Source organism: Artemia franciscana, chromosome 5, assembly GCF_032884065.1.
Source record: "Artemia franciscana chromosome 5, ASM3288406v1, whole genome shotgun sequence".
Lineage (NCBI taxonomy): Eukaryota > Metazoa > Arthropoda > Branchiopoda > Anostraca > Artemiidae > Artemia > Artemia franciscana.
The window spans coordinates 9038437-9060740 of record NC_088867.1 but is presented as its reverse complement, the minus strand read 5'-3'; the positions used below and the strand labels follow the sequence as shown (position 1 = coordinate 9060740).

The 22304-nt window shown below is 33.7% G+C and overlaps 1 protein-coding gene across 1 annotated transcript in view; it reads right to left on the bottom strand.

Annotated features, from left to right (window-relative positions):
* LOC136026958 (large ribosomal subunit protein bL35m-like) overlaps positions 1-20673 on the bottom strand; it is a 29444-nt gene extending 8771 nt beyond the window's left edge. The window contains exons 1-3 of the mRNA XM_065703816.1: positions 20532-20673; positions 9431-9566; positions 3255-3374 (exon numbers count right to left, since the gene is read on the bottom strand). Of these exons, the coding sequence (XP_065559888.1) occupies positions 3255-3374; positions 9431-9566; positions 20532-20598 (323 nt within the window). The 5' untranslated portion in view covers positions 20599-20673. The remainder of the gene's footprint in view (positions 1-3254; positions 3375-9430; positions 9567-20531) is intronic.
* Between the last annotated feature and the right edge of the window lie 1631 nt (positions 20674-22304).

The following is a 22304-nucleotide window of genomic DNA, read 5'->3' as shown; positions in this document are numbered from 1 at the left end:
TATAAAATGTAACTCACTATCCATAAAGTAAAGTATTCATACAGTAAAAACTCAAAATCGAATTTTGACTTTTATTTGGTGAATTTTATAGGTGAATTATAGTTGGAAAACCACAAAATCACTTGAAGGGGGCGAAGTCATGAAGCTCTCGTTCTTATCCAATACAAATTTTATTCCATTTTCAAAATGGTCCATAAAAAAAGCAGTTGGTGTGGTGGATTATTTTTTATATTATTGTCTGATTTATACTCGTATCTCCCATTATATCATTCATTACATCATTTTGCCCCAGACGCCTTTCTAGACTGTGAATAAAACGGTATTTTCCTTAAATCTAGGGGGGGTGATTTACATCCCCACTAGATTTGACACTAGCTAAAAATTTAATCTTCTTTAGATAAAAAAAAACTAAGGAAGGGGAGGGGTACTTTATTGAATTTTTTCAAAAAATAAAAAACAGAAAACAGACAATGATCAATGAGAAAAACAAAAAGAAATTGTTACAAGGACCAGCTAGACAAAACATTGGTTTGCTAACCAAAGCGCCTATCGAATAACAGGCATGAAATGAAATAAAAAAACAATTTTTTTTAACTGCAAGTAAGGAGCGACATTAAAATTTAAATGACATTAAAACTTGAAAACTTAAACCGTATTTTATAAAATGCGAAATTTATTCCGTATATGAAAGGGGTTGTCCCCTCTTCAACACATCGCTCTTTACGCTAAAGTTTGACTCTTTCTCGCAACTCAACTTTTTAAAACAATAAATAAGACTTTAGCGTAAAGAGCGAGGTGTTGAGAAGGGGACAACCCTTTTCATACACGGAATACTTTCTGTTCGTTTTAAGTTTTAATGTCGCTCCTTACTTGCAGTTAAAAAAATTTGTTTTTTTATTTAATTCCTGAAAGTTTTGAATTAATACATTATTTGATTTTGGCTCAACACACATGAATATTTAAAACGAAATTTGTATATTGATATTTTTTTGGCTAAATGGCTTTCTCATTGTTTTGATAGGACAATTTTTTTAAGAGGGGTGAGGGAGGAGGTCTACTTGCCCTCCGATTTTTGGTTCCTTAAAAATACAACTAGAACTTTTTATTTTTTACGAACCTTTTTATTTGAAATAAATATACGTAACTTAAGAATTAACTAACGTAACGAACTTCTATATTTGTACATTTTTGTTACGTATATGAGGGGGTTCTCCCCCTCGTCAATACCTGGCTGTCTACACTAAAGCTTGAATTTCATCCCAATTCTTTAAGAATGACCCCTGAATCACAAAGGCCATATAATAAATAGTTGAAATTGCTAAAAATACTTTGGCGTAAAGAGCAAGGTATTGTGGAGGAGATGAACCCCCTAATATGCATATTTTCTGTTCGTTTTAAGTTTTAATGCTGCTCCTTACTTCCAGTTGAACAAACTCTTTTTATTTATTTTCTCACTGTTTTTTTTTAATAATACTAGAAAATCCTGTGCCCCTTCATGTAAATTCCCTTCCCTCATGATAAATTCCTCCATGGAAAGATCCTCCAATGTAGCTCCCTCCCTCAACCCATCCCCACCCCAACCCGAAAAAATCGCCCTTAAAAACGTCTGTAAACTTCTCGATAGCCATTACTATATGTAAACAATGGTCAAAGTTTGCAACTTGCAGCCCCTCCCCGGGGACTGTTGGGGATTAAGTCGTCCCTAAAGGCATAGTTATTAGTTTTTTCGACTATACTGAACAGAGTGGCTATCTCAAAATTTTTATCCAGTGACTTTGGGAAAAAATGAGCGTGGGAGGGGGCTTAGGTGTCCTCCAATTTTTTTGGCCACTTAAAAAAGGCACTATGGCTTTTCATTTCCGTTAGAATGAGCCCTCTTAAGACATTCTAGGACAACAGGGTCGATACGATCACCCCTAGGGGGAAAAACAACAAATAAACAAATAAACACGCATTCGTGATCTGCCTTCTGGCAGAAAATACAAAATTCCACATTTTTGTAGATAGGAGCTTGAAACTTCTGCTGTATGGTTCTCTCATACACCGATTCTGATGGTGTGATTTTCGTTAAGATTCTATGACTTTTAAGGGATTTTTCCCCCTATTTTCTAAAATAAGGCAAATTTTCTCAGGTTCGTAATTTTTGTTGGGCATGATTAAACTTGATGAAACTTATATATTTAAAATCAGCATTAAAATTCAATTCTTTTAATGTAACTATTGGTATCAAGTCCGTTTTTCGGAGTTTCGGTTACTATTGAGCTGGGTCACTCCTTACTACAGTTCGTTACCACGAACTGTTTGAAAGAAAACAAAACGAAAAAGCAGTAAAGAAGAGAGAAACGAGAAGAATGAGAGGTGGAAAAAACGTAGACTATTATGCAAATATTTCGACCGACCTCAGCTTGACCGTCCTAAGTGCACGATAATAAATAAAAGTTACTAATAAAAATCTAAGAATAATATAAAAATCAAACCTTAAAAAAAACACAAGAACTAAAATATGTCGAACCTCTCAATGTAACCGTGTAACCCTTTCAACCTATTTAAGCCCCATTTATAGTGACCTAATTAGTTCTGATCAGTTTTATATACATTAACAAAATCATATTTTGCAACCCAACCTAATCTGTGATGATGTCTTACTTGGGAAGCAATCAGCTGTCAAAAGTGCTCTGTATAAATTAAAAAATCGAATTGCCATTCAGTACTGTATTTGTTCAGTTACCCTTTCACCGTTACATTGAGAGGGTCCTTATATTTTAGTTTTTGTGTCTGTTTTCGGGTTTGATTTTTTGTATTATCCTTGGAGTTTTATTAGTAATTTTTATTGTTTCATCGTATACTGAGCACGGTCAAGCGGAGGTCTTGACCAATATATTTGCATTATAGTCTACGTTTTACAATGGCTCGCATTATTCTCGTTTTTTTCTTCTTTATTTTTCTTTTTTCCGTTTTGTCATGATAAGCCAATGCGGTCTCAGAAAATTATTTACTAAAAGGAAAAAAAAATAATGCACTCTCTTTTTTGATAATCAGTAAAAAAAAATCCTCCCTCCCTTCCTAGCACAAAATTGTAGGTCCCCTTCGTTATATTAAATTCACTATTTATGCCGAAAAATTTTTCTGGGACTATACAATATATTGATATAACGGAAAATAAGTCAGACATAAAGCAAAATACAGCCGACCATCCAAAGTCATAATTTAAGAAAATCCAAAAATGAAAAACCAAAACTCAAAAGAAAACTCACCATCCAAGCCTAAAAAACCTTGCTGGGACGGCATGCGATCCCTTTCTTTTTCCGGATCTCATTGAAACTTTCACAATTCCTCTAATCATTAGAATATTTATGCCAGGAACAGGTACATTCCTTGAAAAAAAAAAAGGGAATTCAGCTTTGTAAAAATAACTTCTAAGCCTACTACATACCCTAGGTTTCTATCCTAGCAGGGGGTAGGACGCCAGGCATATATTTTACAAAATTACAAAAATATGGTCTAAACTACCATCTACTCCCCAAATATACAATAACAAACTATCAGGCGTTTTTCAAAAAGGCTCCAGTCTCCCCCTCCCACTGTATTTAGAGATACTATTTTGAAAAAGCCTAAAGGCGGCAGGGATGGAGAAATACAGTTAAACAATATGTCATTAGTCAGAAAGAGTGGCATATACTATGACACAGCACATTTACATATGAAAGCAACGCTTTTTAGGGTTTTCTGTTGTTTTTGGAAAACAACACATATACTAAAACTCTCCTACCAATCACCAAAACGATGTTGTTGTCAGATGCAAATTTCTGAGTTTGCCTTAACTTGACCTTAAAAATTACAGGAATTATGACACAGAATGTTCACTGACAATTTCCAATTGTCTCAGGGCAATTTTCTTTTGTTTCTTATAGAAGAGCATTCATAAAGGCCACAATGATCAGGAAGTCATATGCACTTTTATTAAATTACAGTTTACATTGAAAACAAAATCCAATTGTTTGAATTTATTATGTGAAGACAAACACAGACAAACGTATACAGTTGGAGAAAACTAGGAATTTATTTTTTAATAAAAAAGGTCTCTATATTCTGATTTTGGACCAAGTGGGGTCGAATATAAGGAAAAAGAAACACGGGTGAAAAATTGGCAAAATATAAGCTAAAAAATAGCAACAAACAGTCAAAATAATAAAAACAGCAACAACAAAGAAAATTTTGACACTAATCAATTTAATAGCAAAAAATCGACTATGTCTACAGTATATAACTGTGGACATACGTATACAGTTATATACAGAGACTGGAGAAAAACTAGGAATTTATTTTTTTTTTTTTTTATACAAAAAGTCTCTATATTCTGATTTTGGACCAAGTGGGGTCAAATATAAGGAAAAAGAAACATGGGTAAAAAATTGGCAAAATATAAGCTAAAAATAGCAACAAATAGTTTAACTAGATCCAGCTTCCTTTTGAAGGTGTAGTTGTCTTTTGGAATCAACAGATCGTTAATGCTTCAATTTTTACGAACGAAAAGCCTTGTCAAATTTAACTAATTAGATCTGTTTATTTATTCTCCGCTTCAAGTTAATAACACTAATAAAATGTCTTACTGACGTAAACACTTCTCAATTTTGGAATAATCAAAAGACAAATTACAGAAAATTTTTAGGTTTGGACAAATCTAAGATGGTTTTCTCTTTCTATAGCTTTTGGATACCTTAAGGGAGACTGGGACACCGTGGACAGTTTTTTACAGCATTGAAAATAAATTTTTAGGAGTCATTTTTCAAAACCAATTGCATCAACACTGACCAAATCATGCTGGCTTTATTTCAGTAACGCATTACAAACTAGTAACTTTTACCAAATTCTAATTAAGATTGGCCTAAAAAAAAGTAGCCAAAAGTGTCCATGTAACTTGAATAACAGAGTACAATGCACACTTGGTATAGTGTACTATACGAAATAAATATACAAAAAACCTGTTTTCAAATATATAAAAAACCTAGGCATACAGGTACGATTAGGCAATGTTCGACTGTAGGCATAGTATGGTACTTTGAGCAACCACAACTACTTGATGGCAAATTGGGACACGCTTCGTTGGAAAACATCTGTTCTGCTAGTCACGTAGTGCCGCTAGTAAGGGAGCGAGGCCCTATTTTCATTTTGATGCTGGCTCTGTCAAATGTATAAATATGAATTTCCCGTACGAACATCATGATGGAGCTCTTCTTCCATTTCTACGTGTCAAAAGTGAAGGTTTGTTGTTTTAGCTTTTTATTCATGTCCTTTATTTATTAATAAACAAAGTCTCTATCTTCACAGGTCTCTATCTTAACTCTATCTCTGTCTTCTTACATATCACCGTTTTGTACTCCTTGGCCTTTTCTGTTTATCCAGCAAAGTGTTTAAATAGATTAGGTTGGAGGAGGAGCATGCGTAGCTGTGTTGGCCTCAGGCGGCTTGGTGCTGCAGTGAGTTATTAGCAGTAGTAGTAGTAGTAGTTTCGTCAACTTATCTTTATTACAGGTGTATCAGTGGCTTAAATGATTTTGATCCTTTTACGGTTGGTAGTATTTCTTTTTGCAACTGGTTTTAGACTGAGGAAAAATCTATTCAAGAGAGACATTTGGACACACAGGCGTTTCACATGGTAATTCTAAACATGCATCAAAAGATACGCCCGATTAAGCAAGACCTTCGTTTTCAGGAAGATATCGGAGAAGCTGGTTCTGCACGAATAGTTACTAGGTGCGCAGCTAAAGAGGATAGGGGCAAGCACCTTCAACACCTTAGAAATTAGCCTATGTTTTTACTGTAATTTAGCTTATGTATCCGCATTTGTTGGCACACTAGACGAATTCACCAGGAGATTCTTTATATTCCCCCATCCAAACTCAAAACCCTAGCTGAACCCCTGGCCAGAGACATGGGAGCTCAAGAATTGGTCATTGGTAAAAATTTCACAGTTCAAGGGACAGACTCCAGAAACTCAAAAGCCAGACTGAATATTTTTTGGTGTAAAGCCAGCGGAAAAGCACAGCCAAGCAGCTCTATATGTTATCAATTTTAATGAACTGACCAAGATGGTTGAGCATCCACAAATCAGTAGCTCTACTGTACTGAGCTTCCAGATCTACCCAATGGCAGATCTACCCAGGGGAAGTAGCTTACGGCTTTTATGTGGCAGAAATCACAATGTTATATAATCGAGTGATTCCAGAATGGCTCACATGGCAGCCCATGATCAATAGGAATGTGCTTTTGAAAGTATTCTAGAAATTCAGTAAATTTTCAAAAGTTGTCCGTCCACTTCAATCTGCTTTGAAGAGAACATGCAAAGAGACCATAACAGAGAATTGCAGCATCTGCAGCACTAAAATCACGAGATACGGTTAAAAGTTCACTTCCATTGTTGACTTACTTGCTTAAAACTTATTGGGGCTATAATTTTCATAGGTTTCTAAACAGTGGTAAGGCCGATTTTTTCCGAATTTCATACACTGGACTTCAAATTTTTCCTTTACTAACACGGATGTGTAGTTATAGTGAATCATCTTGACTCTTCTGAAATTATCGTAAGAGTCACTCGACCCAAAAAACTAAGTCATAGGAAATCTAAGAACTCGCTCTTTAATGACAAAATGTTAGAAGAACCAATAGAGGTGAAGCCTGCTTCCATCTCCGTGTAACCCCCATGAACTCTTGCAACTTTTGTTGCAGCTAGATTGGTGCAACTTTTGGTGTAATACGATGCTTCCAAAATATACCCGGATTAAAATAAAGGAAGAAACCGAGGAAACTTACTTCATTCACCTGTGACAAAGCTATATCATTAAAAACACCTTTTTATCAAGGTGGCTGACAGTCACCATGCCTTTTGAAGACTAGAAAATAATTTGCAGTTCACTGGAAACGAAACAAATTTTAAATGTTTTCACTTTTTAACTTAAATATATCGGAAATTATCAAGACTTTATGGAACTAATATCAGTATATGTATTTTTTTTCATTAATCTGTAAATTACCTTGAGATCTTCAGAAGGCATGGGCAGATAGATAGGTATTCAGAAGGCAGAAGGCATAAGAAAAATAACATATACTATATGTAAACAATGTACAAATCGCGTAACTTACAGCCCTTACCCTGAGGGCTGTGGGGGAAGGGGAAGGGTTGACATCCCCAAAATACATAATTACTAGACTTTCAACTATGCTGAACAAATTAGATGCCTTAGTGTTTTGATTGGACGTGTTTTGGGAAATAATAGGCGTCAGGGGCGGGGGGGGGGGTTATTCTGGTTCCCCTCCAGCCACTTTTGACTCTTAATAAGGGCACTAAAGCTTTATATTTCAATACAAACCTTATATGCCTCCGGGGAATAGCTTATAACCCTAGTCCCTGGGCTCTAGGGGGCTGTGTCAACCCGGGAGGCATTATTATATGATCTTTGAACCATTATAAACAAAACAACTATCTCAAAATTCTGGTCAGTTCCGATTTCCGATCGGAACCCCGTCTGAAGTTTATGTGACCACTCATTCCATAAAAATTTTATATGCTAACAAAGAACTACTAGTATAATTTATAGCCCTTTCCCTGAGGGCTGTGGGGGTGTGACTTCCCTAAAAACATAATTACTGGACCTTAAAACCATGCTGAACAAAATGGCAATCTCAAAATTTCAATTGGATATGTTTTGAGAAATGATATGCGTGGGGGTTCCCACCCATTTACTTTTGACTCTTCAAAAGGGCACTAAAATTTAAATTTCCAATCGAATGAATCCCTTTTGAAATTTCTGCGACAACTCCTTTTAAACAAAATGCACCGGTGAAAAAAAAACAATACATTGCGCCACTTCACTCTTTACTTAGCCTACAATTAAGAAAAACTCCCATCTGAAGCAAAAAATTCATAATGGGTCCAAAAAAAGGCAATAAATAATGCAACACTCCTTTTAAAAACTTCAGTTAATACCATTAATGCCTGCCGAACTAGACTTGGATGTTTATACAATCTATAAAACTTCTTTGCTGTTGCAAGGTTCAAAAGTCATTCCACAGCCACTTCCACAATTATCTACAAATTCCTGGTCCAAAAAAATCATCATCAGTGTTTAAAAGCCCTTCAGCTTGAACGGTCATTCCAATGTTAGCGAAATACTTACCCAAGTGGTTCGTGGTTAAAGGCTCGTCATGTAAATTCTCGTCATTATTTGATAGAGAACTGGGCTGAACTTGATGTTCTCCCCCTATGAGCTTGTTAATTACCTTCCAAGTTTGTTTTTATTACCTTTACATTGGAACAGTTTATTGGCAAAATATTCTTTTTTGCTTGTCTTCTCAATGCGTTGACACACCTCCAAGCTACTTTGAACTCCTTTAACTTGCCTTTACATACAGCACTTAGATACCTCTAATAAAGTGCATTTCTTACGGAAGACGTTTTAAATACTATCTCAGCGATTCAAAGCTTTCTGGTCTACTTCTTTCAGCTTAACAAGTTTCATCAGGAACGTCTTATCATACACTGGCTAAATGATTTCTATTATACCATCAAATTTACCACCTCTGGTATATCTAAAACATCTTCAAAACTAACACAACTTAACTCTTCCCAAAAATCTCGTAGATTCTTATTTTTAGCTTGCAGATCTTTACCTTTTTTATCAAAGTCATTTTTTTTACACAATATGAACGGAACCTACAACTGGTATAAGATTCCACCAAGGGTAGAGAGCCACATTAGCAAAAATTCCACTCAAAACTCCGAATATACTAATATATTATTGATTAAAGTCGCTAAGTGACGCGTTAGACGCGTAGTTAGACGCATTATATGCTAGTTAGACGCATAGTGACGCGTTAGTCGCTAAGTTAGACGCGTAAGAAAAGATGCTAAAGGGAAAAGATTAAAAAAGATTAAAAAGATTAAAGATTAAAAAAGATTAAAGGGAAAAGGTTTAAAAAATCCAAATTATCTCCTTGCAAATCAAACAAGTCAAAAATTACGCTTGCTGACGAAGTCGAGTCTTGCATGAGATACCCCACACATCAGCTCCTCCAAACCACGCGAAAAATCATTCCAACTAGCACTGTTATTCGCTACTCATACCTGAATACAGAGTTAGATAAATAGGGATTTCCTCGTGAGACGGGTCTGACAACCTTCACTGCAATTGTTTGTTCGATATTTTTTTCACCTCTTAACTGTACTTTTTATGTTATTAAAAGTCAGGGTAATACTGAGAAAAATGTCTTGCACCACAACAGAACTACTAGTAGCACCCAGGTCCCTCTACACCTCAGTTCTGGCTGGCCAAAAAAAAACTCAAAAGAAACTAATAGTCTAAGACACTGAAGAAGAGGGCGAGACACACTTATTGCAAAGAAGCAAAAACATAAGGAAAGATTTGATACTCACATAAGAAGTTGATTTGGCTTTGCACAACCAAGGTGCAGCTGAGGGAAAGTTCTCGGACTTCCCTCACGCGTAATTGAAAGGCTTCCAAATGACTTTGCTAAGCTCTCATGGACAAATTTCTTTGAGCACAAAGAATCTAAAATAGTTAGAAAAGGATATAGTGTAGTAAAAATACAGTTTCACAAAAGGAAAATTACAACATAATTATTTTCTATAGCAAAATATTCAGGAAAATCAGTCGAATCACATTTAAAAAAAATCCACCCGAATACCCCTTGCACAGGCGTCCCAAATTTGCCCTTGAAGAGAGAAAATGGGGTGGGGGGAATCGATTTTTGCGTTTATAAGTGTTTTGGAGCATAAATAGTCGTTTTCTGTCAAAGCAAACATGACAAATCCAAACAGGACGTCAGAAATCCAGTCCTCCGTAGCCAAGGATCAATTTTAACCTTTTTGGAATGGGGGGAGGGGCAGGTAAAGTACGCAGATAATTATTTGATGGATTCCTGTGGCTAAAATCATTTTATATCAAATAAAATAGTGAAAGGCCAAATATGACGTCAAAAAGTAGTTTATTTGGGGTTGCTAAGTATAACTTCTAGAATACCACCTCTTTAATCGAGATCAAACCTTTAGATCATTCAGTTATAAAAAGGAACGTTTAGAACTCAGGTAAATTAACCACAAAAACATTTTAATTTTTAAGCGCAACCTAAAGCCAATTCTTCTTCCCACTCGTTATCGTTATTGTCCTCATCCTGTCTTGCTGCAAAGTTAGCATATAACGCCCCTTTACACTCCCCGCAACCAAAGATGCAGGGTAAACCGTTCTGACGACAGCTCCAACTGAGACTTGAACCTGCTAGTGCACTAGCACCAAACCTTCTTCAGCAGATTTTCCGGTGCTGGTTAAGAATCTGTCACAATAGGGACATACATATTCCGTGATGAAGGGACGCCAGCCTCACTCTTCAGGCTGTAGCAATTTGGAAGTGTCTTGCCGCTTCATCATTTGCAAATAGAAACGTTAAAAGTGGTACTTTCCGGCAGCCAAAGTTGGTCGAAGCTGCTATGCCTGAATGAAAGCATTTGTATTTGCAACCTACATAGTAAATGCCCACACTCGGATATCCTTCAGGGTCTTCTCATTGTGTCGCGAGAGCAATACTTTGGTTTTGTCCGTTTTTTTTGTTATTTTTTTTCCTATGCCACCGATCTCAGCTTATTCCTGGAAACTGGTAAGGGTAACCTGAACGGTTTTTACGGAAACTGTGGACCTCAGGCCGGATTGATGAATATGACATTACATTTTGGAAAGCTCCGCAGAACTCTTGCCTGGGGCCAAAAAGGATGGTTTTTGCTTGTCCACGAGCCAGAGCCTACGGTGTGTGAAGTGAAGTGGAGTTATATAGCCTATGTCAGAGAGGGGTATCTGACGTTGTGCAGCCAAGCTTTCATTTCACCAAACCATGTTGACCCCCCCTCCCCCCTCCTCCCAAAAATTCTCGAATAATAATTTCTCTAATTTTCTCCTCGAATAATAGTTCTTTTGCAAATACTTATTCCTATTTACTTGCCAAATTACGAAGAATAACAATGCAATAATCGTAATTTTCAATGAGAAACCACTTGAGTTTAATGATCTCAGATTTGTTTGGTGGACGCAGCAATGAAAACTGATAACCTTGTGTTTGACTGATTTGCCGCATATTAAAAAGAATTGACTAGGGAGTATAATGTCTGGACATGCGCTAGGCCTTAATTGATCTGAATGGATAGAATATTGAACATGCTTTGGACTTGAAAAAAGGCTTAATGAAATTATTTGATAAATTTATCTATAATAAATGTTGATCAATAAGAAACAATTATTGTATAAAAGACAGTATGGTAGCGGGATTGGTAGTTTCTGTAAAAATATCGCCAAATCTCAATTATTCAAGACGTCCATAAAAAAATATAAAAGATGAAGCTTCTTCCATGTATAACACTGTGATTAAACCTCGACTTGAATTATTTAAAAATAGAGGGATTGAATATGGAAAAGTTTTGGTTAGATTATAATCAAAGAGACTTAAATGATGAGAAATCACTAAAAGACATAGTTTCAAATAAGAAGAGATATTTATATAAACATCTTGATGAACAGAGGAGAGGGTTATTGGATGCATTGATTTAGGGAAGGGCCTTCACTGTTTGGAAATCTTTTAAAGTTTATTTAATTTTTTCCGTATATAAATGGCAGTGAATCAAGTTGTTGTTCAGCTTGTTAAAGTTTATTTAATAAAATCTTCTGTATATAAATGGCCGTGAATGAAGTTGCTGCTGGAAACTTGAAAAGTATATTGTTGATGATTATACAACCAAACATGAACATACAGATATTAGAGAACATGATATTAGACAGATATTAGACAGTGTGAACATTTCTCAACATTTAAATTACAATTTTATATTGAAAGAAATGGAATCTTGGATTCTTCCAGGTGACAGCAAGAGTGGAAATAACACGATTGGATGGAACAACTATGCGAAATAATGCTGATGCTACTTTAAAAAATTATGCATTTAATTTGTTCAGAAATGCTGAATATATTATCAATGGAAAATGAATTGAAAGAATTAATTATGTAGGTATAAAAACTACTTTGTTTTGGTATGAAGATAAAACCCAAACCGCTAATGGCTTTAAAACAAAAAATGAGTTTGAAAACCTTTTTACACCTATTTTACTTGATGGTGTGAATTACAACAAAGCGAAATAACACTTTTAATAGTGGTTTATTTAAAAGATTCAATAAACAAAAGAAAGTCACGCGGTTATTCTATATTTACCATTATCACGATTATCTGGAATTTGTCAAGATATTAATCGTGTTTTAAAGGCGTTATATGTCAGACTATATTAAAAAGAAACAATTTTTTAAATATGATTATAAAATCAAAACTTTGAAGCAGATGTGATGAATTTATCATGGATGTTACCAGTATTACATCCCAGTTTACCCTTGGCAACTCAATTAGAAGCTGGATTAACAAAGAAGGCGGAACAATTAAAAGCTTGATTGGGAAAGGGCAGCTCATTTAAATTAAGATGGGATGCGTGTAGTACATATAAAAGTGATAGCAAAAGATATAAGAAATTAATAACATGGAGGGTAGTCAGTGAACGCTATAATAAAACTAAAATAGTGGCTGAGTTACAGAAATCTAAAAAAGATAGCAGATATATATTAAACACTAAGGTATTTGACCATATGAAAACTGATGGAATTGAAGTGAGAATAAATGGATAGTAGTATCCACACAAAAAATAAACGTGATTTTAGTGATGCTATTGAAGATTATTCCAACACTTACCAAATATTTTTACACTTACCAAAGATATAAACATAAAAACTGTTGATAGTGGAACAATTGTAAGTTAAAAATATTTTAAAACAATATATCATCTATTTTATTTTTATGTTTCAAAGCAAGAATCGAATATATATCAAAGTGAATCAACTACTGATACAGACATTAAACTTTTATTAGATCAAGTACCTGCTAATCCATATAACATTTACTGTGTAACATTTTCAGAAAGAAAAGCAATCATGGAAGTCATTGCTAGCAAATTCTACATTAATATATAAATTATTTTCGATTTGGAATTTTTTTAATAGAACTATTTACTAATAAATGGAGAAATGTTTATGCGAAATGAAAATGGATATAATCGAACTATTAGGAAGGACAATTTAGACATTAGAATGGAATACATGATTACAGGTATGAAATGTGTGAGAACTAGAAATGGAAATAAACTTGTTATTACTATTGATTTTGAAGGTGAAATGGGTTGATCTATTGCACCTAAGCGTTTTGATTCTAAAGCAGCTGATCTTTTAAAGAAATTAAAAAAAATAGACAAAGGTGCGATTTTAAAGGCTTTTGAAATAAAAAGTAAAGATAATATAAATTATTTAGATATTGATATTGAACTATCCAGTAAACATTAAATGATTACATTTTATCGGTAGTAAAAGAAAAATGGAACAAATTTAAACTCTTATTTCACAAATTAATCAAATTCTTGTTACACAAGACCTGTTCGGATCTTAAAGCTTAGGATTCTAAATTGTAGAAATGTCAGGAATTTTAATTTAAAATGTTGCGAATTCAATTGAAAAGGGGGTAAATTGATGGGGTAATCTAGGTAGGTGCTAGAGCCCGCGTTTAGATTGTGAAAAAGTACAACAATGATGCCAAATTTGATTTCCAAGGACATGTTTTTATTTTGAATGTAAGGATAGAAAATTTTCAAATGTGCAATATTTGGTGTTAGAATGATGTAAAATGGAATGAAGATTATGGAAATTGAATGGACGAATTAATTGAATTAGGTGGGGAAGAAAATCCATTTTCAATACTACTAATGGCTTCTAAAATAGAATCAATTTTTACAGTAAAACTGCATTTTCATGGGCAAGCTTGATGACTAACATAAAAATCATAAGTTATAATCATAAATGACGTAATTATAGAATGCAATATTTATAGACGATTATCTTTCGACTAAGATAATATAAGAAATACTAAATTATAAGAATCATTATATAGAACAAAATAATAGTGACCTCAGCTTAGTGGCAGTATTATTATCAGTAAACTTTTAATTGAATGACGTCATATTTGACTTACTTAGCTGCTTGATTTTCTGAGGTTCGTTTCTTACTATTCAAACTGAGATAAAGCAATGGGCTATTTCCTGCATGTGATTTCAACATAAGGAGAGATAAAAATTACCATAAGATATTATGTAAATTGAAAAAATTATGTAAACTATAACATATTTTGTTATTATGTGAAGTGCAAAAATATTTATAGTATCAGGGGTGCAGCAGTATCATGAACAATACCAATCCTTTACGTAAATTATCAAAAGCACTAGATATAGTAATTTCCTCTAAAGGAATCATTAAACAGCCCTCCATGATCCTCTAGTGCCCTGCCAGCCGAGGAGAAAAAAACGAAAAAAAGGCTTGAGAAACAAGTGTTTAAACTAAAGAATATTTTTAGGACAAAAATCGAACAACTACTTAAACTCCAAAATATTTTTAACACAAAAATCAATTTTCACCCTCATTTTCTCTCTTCACAGGAACTAGGGACACTTGCGCAAGGGGAATTTGGGTGGTTTTTTTGTGTAATTAGATTGATTTGAATATTTTGGTGTAGAAAAAAATTCTTTTGCAATTTCCCATTATTGAAATCGTGATTTTACTCTATTTTATCCTTATCTCATAATTTTAGATTTTTTGAGCTCAAAGAAAATTGTGCTGGGACATGAAAACTCAGTAAAGTCATTTAGAAGCCTTTCAATTACCCGTGAGGGAAGTGTGAGAACTTTGCTGCACCTTGGGTGTGCAAAGCCAAATCAACTTTGTATGTGAGTACTAAATCTTTCCTTTAGTCAAAAATGTTTAATCATTCCAAATATTTACCAAATCTAGTCTTTTGGGGTTAAAAATCTTAGTTTCGAGTTTAAACCCCTTCCCTGTTCTTTTAGAGTGAATATGGGCATAAGGCTACAGAAAAATGGAAACCTAAAATCAGATTTGGAGTCAACATGCTTGATTTGAAAGGAATATATTTATAAACACAAAAATCAATTTTTCCCCTCATTCTCCCTCTTCAAGGGCAAATTAGGGACACTTGAGCTAGGAGGATTCGGGTGGATTTGTTTTTGTAATAAAGCTGATTTTTCTGAACATGCTGGAGTAAAAAAAAATTATGTTGTAATTTCCCTAAAGTTTGACAATTTTTATCCTGTATCTTTCCTCCACTAATAAATCAGTTGATTTTATTTCTGGTAACCTACACGACACAATGAAGCCAACCATTTTATGTTTATAACAAAACAGTTAAAGTGGTTTCACTTAAAGATAGGTTCAAACATATTGGTAAAACAGTTGCACAGCCTGCAAAAACAGTATATTGTTCACATAAGTATTGTCTTATGAAATATTTGAAATCAAAATGGCTTTTATAATATATAACGGTTGGACACAAGTTCTACCTTTATGAGTGGCAGGAGGAGGGGTAGGCTGGCTATGGCAGTGGCGTCATTCTTGAAATGTGGAGGGAGCTGACACCCCCTGTGCTTTCTAAAGACAAGAACATAATTTCACTGAATCAGAATATAATTTTACTCCAGTACTTTACGAAAAAAAAAATAAAGCTCTTTTTAATGATTTTAAAAAACCAAAATTGTTAAGACTTTCTGGAATGAACACTAGTATATATTAAACTATTAATCCACATTCATTTGTTCTTTTCAGTTAAATTAGTTACTATGGTGATTTTTTTATGTTTTAAAAAATAAAAACACAGAGCTCAAAATAAAAATTATTTTCAGTAAAGTGCAAACTATGTTCTGGTCTTTAGAAAGAACAAGGGCCATTATTTGTACTCCTCTTTGTGGTAGTTGTTACTCACTTAGAGCTTGCTTCATTATTTATTGTGATTTCTGTTTGTTTTGATTTCATTTATTTACTGATATTTGGTTCTCAAACATTATTTGACTTCATTTTTGCTTATCTTTGGTTTAAAATCCTGAAAAGCTTTACTTTTCTTTGAAATTTCTTTTTGAAAAACTTGTTTTTTTTTAAATTGATTATTAGAAACATGGGAAAGTTGCAAATTATCTGAAGCAAAATAACAGAATAACTTTACTTTCAGTGTCAGAGGCACAAATTGGCCTTCCAAAATGTTTTATGACAAGTTGAATATTATGATATGAAAGTTATTTTAGTGGATCTCACTCATAACCTTAGAGCCTGAAAGCTTCAAGTCACCCTGAGCAAAGGGCTATATCCTAGCAATAGGGTGGGATGGATATGATGTAATTAAACTGAAAATCCAATTAATACAAATTTTATGAATTCTAATTGTTCATAAATTATCATTTGTTGACATTTCATTACATTAATTAATATATTCATGAGCATTTAATGATTACAATATCTAGTTTAGAAGAGGCTAATCTTGGTATTAAGTTTCTTTTCTGAACTACTTAGAATAACAGCAAAAGAGCAATGTCAATACATTTCCCATTCAAAACTCTTTTCGAGCATAGAATTTGCTACCATTTCAATTGCATTCCCCCTCACCAAGAAATTCTGCATTTAGCCCTGTAAAATGCAACATTCTCGCAGATGGCTTTATGACACTTTGCTAATTCTGTTGGTTTGTATTATAATTGACTTGCATTTGTTTTATCCACTTATTACTCATCAACTAAACAGCCTAGGCATTCTCTTACTTCTTAATCTTTCTTATGTAGTGGTGTCATAATCCATGACATTAAACATCCTGGATCAACTTGTCTAAGCAGGAATGTTTTCACAATTGCTTGCCAACATGTCCAAAGTGCTAGGCATGGTACCCCACCAGTGAATTTTGGTACAATTATGGGTGTTTTGATTAACTTGCTAGCTAAAATATGAACATACCAGTCATTGCATCTTTTAACACCCTTTCTATATGTGCTAATTGTTATTACTGCAATAACTATTTCACGTCCTGAAAGGGACCTTTAGAGTCTCATCTTGTTTCTAATCTTTTTTTTCTAGTAAAACTTTGACTAAAATGTACTATTCAATTCAAAATGCAATGCTAAGTTGAAATTCCATGGTCATCTATTACAGACAGATTTATTTTACAATGAAATACAATGAACTTCATAATTTATAAATCTTTAAATTTTCTCATTTTACAAGTGGAATTGAAGCAGAAATTCAACAATTACACATTGCATATTTATACAATACTAGTATATATAATACAGAATAAGAATTAACACATAAACTCCAAACTAACAATCAGGGGCTAACTGTTCCATTGTTAATAATTCTATTTACCCATCATTTACAAAAATGAATAAATATATATTGTTTCCAATTTTGATGCAGTAATCTAAAACATTTGTACTTAATATGTGTCATCTGGTTTTAGGACTATATGGGGATTATTATTCACAATAAGTCCAAGTTTCACAGCCAAACACAAGTTCAAGTTGCACGGGCAAACCCAGCCCTTTAGTTCAAAAGACAAACATTCACCTTAGGAAGTCATGTGAAGTCAAAACTATAAAATGTCAGGGTCCATCCACACCCTGAGTGGCATGACCCTAGCCTCTCTCTAGTAAACATAGATATGAATGCATCTAGTGCTCCAAGAAGGGCAGACTTGGCCAATGGTGAATAGAGGCCAAAATGGGAAGGCTGAACATAACCTTGATATACTGCCTGAAAAATTCCTTACAGGAGGCTAAACACTGTCTTGTCTTGATGGAAATGTAATTTACAGTAATTTCATAGGTCAAAAGCTGTAAATTTAGGTAAACAACAAAAGGCAAGACAATGAAGAACTATTCTAAGTATGATAATCTTGACTCTATATATAAGAGTTTCTATCAGCAAAGCTCAGATAGATATTAAATTAGGTTTGCTGTAAAATACATGACCACTAACCTAAATTCAAAAATTGAAACAGTCCCAGATGCATCACTTCAAGGGAGTTCAACCAGGACTTATTTATCTAGATAAAAATAAATCAAGAGAATGTTTTAATGCAATTTTTCTTTTTTGGCAGCTAGCCTAAAAGGTCTTTCCAGTAAAAGGTCATTTGTTTTAACTATTAGTTTTCTAATCTCATGTATTAAATTATTTTGAATTAAATGTCTATACAATGTGTTGAGTAAATACTCCTCCAAATCTCTATTTAATGAAGTATTAAGCCTATTATTAAAATTTAGATTATTTTCTATTGCCTCTAGAAAAACTCACTTAATACCTAAATCAATTCTAATGAAAGAAGTGTTTTCAAAAAGTGTCATATGGCTAAAGTTTTCAAAATATGACTGCTTAGAGCAGAATCAAAAGAATTATGAGCACCACTAGAATTTGAAGCCTTTGTCATATTACTCTTTGGTAAAAATCTAGTTTAACTACTTTTTGCTATCTTGGAAAAGGGTTAGGTTAGGAAAGTATAACTTTCAAGGATGGATCTATAGTCTAAAGTATTCCCAGGAAGATATTTTGAAGTAACCACTGCTACCCCTTCTCCCTCTAGAGGACACTGACTTTAGATGACTTTCATAAATCTTTTGTTATAAAAGTGGGCTTTGCAAATAGATCTTCTGCTTATATAAAGTATAAGACTGTTTTTAAACTGTTTTCAGTTCCATAGCTTTGCTCAATCCTGCTCTATGAGGTTTCAAAGATCTGCAAATACATTTCCTTAATTTAGGTAATAAAAATTCATATGGCTGAAAATTTAGTTCAAACAATAGGAATTACATTTTTGGAACTACACTGGAGAAAAGGAAACTGATGACCAAAAATCTGGTAATTGTTTAGTTTTGTCCTAAGCTATCTAAACTGGAAACTATGCTGCTTTGCAGCATAGTTTCTATACTATAGCACTTAGAAATGCTAATTCTAGAAGTGCATCCATTTCTGGTTGACCTCCTCCTCCTCCATGGGGCTAACTAAAAACATATAGAGGGGGCTTGCTTACAGGTAACATTACACATAGAGTGAAGCATAGTAGTCTGTGAGCCCTGCAGGTTGCAGGGTAAGATCTGTATTCTATATTGGTTTAATAAGTATAGAATACAGATCTTGTTCTATTTCCCATAGGGCTCATGGACTAATAAGCTTTGCTCTATGAGTAATGAAAACTGGAAGCAAAATTGGATGTTTGTTTAGTTCACAAACAGCTGGCTAGTTTAAACTCAAAAGTGAAAGTGAACTGTCTTGGATATTAGTATTAATGATTGCACAAGTTTTTTGATTATCTTTTGGCTTCCTACTATACAGAAATTACTAGCGGTAACTGGAATTGGTATTTAAAATTTAATTTTGTTCCTATTGTGCAACCACAACTTTTTTCTCAGCTTCAAAACCCTGCCCCTTTACACATTTTTAGTTTGCCTTATGGAGGAGGAGACTCAACCAGAAATGGATACACTTCTAGAATTAGCATTTCTTAAGTGCTATAGTATGGAAACTATGCTACTTTGCAGCATATGATGTACTTATGACAGCTTGTGATGAAACTAAACAATTACTAAAAGTTAACATAAAATGATATTTTGTTAAAATTTCAATAGAAATAGGCCTAGACCTGTCAAGCAGGCAGACCTCACCCTACTCTCTACAGGGCTCATGGACTAATATGCTCTGCTCTATAGGTGATGAAACCTGTAAGCAAAATTGGATGTTTGTTTTGTTCACTAACAGCTGGCTAGTTTAAACTCAAAAGTGAAAGTGAACCATCTTGAATATTAACATTAATGGAAGCATGAGATTTTAAATTATCTTTTGGCTTCCTACTATACAGAAATTACCAGAGGTAACAGGAATTAGTATTTAAAATATAATTTCATTTGTACTGTACAACCCCAACTTTTCCCTCAGCTTCAAAAGCCTGCCCACTTTACACACAACAGCTTGTGATGAAACTAAACAGTTACCAAAAATTACCATAAATGTTATTTTGTCAGAATTTCAAAAGAAATAGGCCTAAACCTGTCAAGCACTCAGATTTCTAAATCTTAGAAATCAGAAGAGGTTTAACATAGAAGCTTGGAAATATTTTCCTAGATTATATTTTTGCCCCTGGATTCATTCCTGAAAGTTTATTTTCCTAGCCTCCATTTCCAAGGTAGAAAAAGCAGCTAAACTAGAATCTTACCTTTTTCTTTTGCTTTTGTGGGCCTTTTTTTAAATTTGGTTAGTTATATTCATACAATAATTGCCATTCAACAAATTGCAATTTTCCTTGATTTCCTCTTGGCAATTGGAAGGAATTGCACCACATAATAATTGTCATTTAACAAATGATATGACACAATAATTCCTCTATAACAGAGACTTAATGTTGAAATTATGAATAGCTGGACACATAGGCTACTTGGTTTCTCACACTGTGAGAAACCTCATTCCCAAGCCAGGAAATTTTGTTAAACACTGATAAATTTACCAGCCATCTTAATGTAAAACAACTGGCAATTTTCAATCTTAGTGTATATATAAGTATTATACCTTACCGTTTAAAACATACGACAGTGGTCTTGAGAAGCCAGGTAGTCTTGAAAATATCTTGGAAACGACCATGTTGTTATGATTTGAAATATTTGCGTTGCTACCATCAACTTTTATATTGAACCATAGGCCAAATTCATACAAACGCGTGTACACAATGCACAGAACAACATAAACGTGTGCTACCGCTGCGGACATAAATATTCTAAGGTACATTCTGCCCGTTTGCATATATTTCGCAGAATATTAGGATATATGTCCAACCATGTGTTAAAGTGACTTGCTGCGCAGCCCGAAGTGCCATAAACAAGCAGACGTGGAAAGCTAGAAGAGGTATGTTTGCAAAACAAGACGTCTGTTTGCTAAACAAAGATGTCTGTTTACAAGTTTCGAAACCTGACAAAACTGTGAACAAAACGTATGTGTTCCAGATTTAGATCCTGATTCTCTTGAAGACATAAAAGTGATTTTATGAACCCTGCATAGTGTACTGACTTTGAGATTCACCATATAGAAGAAGCAACGTGATTTCAGGGAAATTGTTTTTACAAAAGATGGCTAGAATACAGATCAAAACAGAATAACTGCATCACCAGCTGGAATAATTTACAAAAGACGGATAAAGACTGTTGCAGCATTAGTGCCCAACTGCTTTATCCCAAACAACGCCAGACTAAAGCAATGAAGCATGAGGAAATGTACGAAAAAATCGCTATATCGGCTTTTGAGAAAAAGATGGACTGCAAGGTGTATCCTTCAGAAGTTTTAGTTCATATTAATAAGAATATTTTGCAGACAGTCTTGATGGAATACCCAATTTTTTGTCTCGTGATATGATGGTTTTAGAAGTAAAATGCCCTATCAGTGCCAAAAATTTAAATATAGAAGAATGGAGGCTGTGCCTAAACAAAAATATTTGTCTTGAAAACAAACATGATGGCACATTACTGCTTAGAAAATTATACATATAAACATATATATATATATATATATATATATATATATATATATATATATATATATATATATATATATATCAAGAAATATGGGAATACGAGGAATACGAGAGTCGTTTTTGTAAAAGAACTGGAACAGCATTAACACTCATGATAGAGAAATAATTGCTGCTATACTAATTAAATAAAAAAGAACAAAAAAACAAGTACACAATTTTTAAGATCACACTGCCTTTCTGTGAAGATCAATAAAAGCTTAAATACGGAAGAATCCTTTTGATTGACAGTGATAATATACTTGATATTTCGGTCATATGTACAATGACTGTTTTCAACAAAAACACTTACATCTATTAAAAATCTATTTAAATGGTTTATCCTATTTCAACTTTTATTTATCGAAAAAAGTTTTCAACTAAAATTCACGACTAACATTAAAACTAACAACTAACAGAAATTACAACGTACACTATTGTAATTCAATTTAATAAAGTTATTTTAATTTTTAATTTTGCTGCTTACTTTCAGCTAAAAAAATTGATTATATTTTAATTTCTGATAGTTTTTGAAATAATGCCAAGAAACCTGGCCCCACCCCCATAAAAAATTTACACCCCTTCCTCTCCCAAAAAATATATGCAGAGACATTGTATCTCAGAGTTTTCATCGAACGATCTAGGGGAAAAGGGACATGGGAGGTGGGAGGGCTAGTTACCTTCAAATCTTTTTGGTCACTTAAAAAGGGAACTATAAGAACTTTTATGTTTCAATTTCACATGTGAAGTTTTTAAGGGCAATTGTCATGGGTAATTCACCGGGATT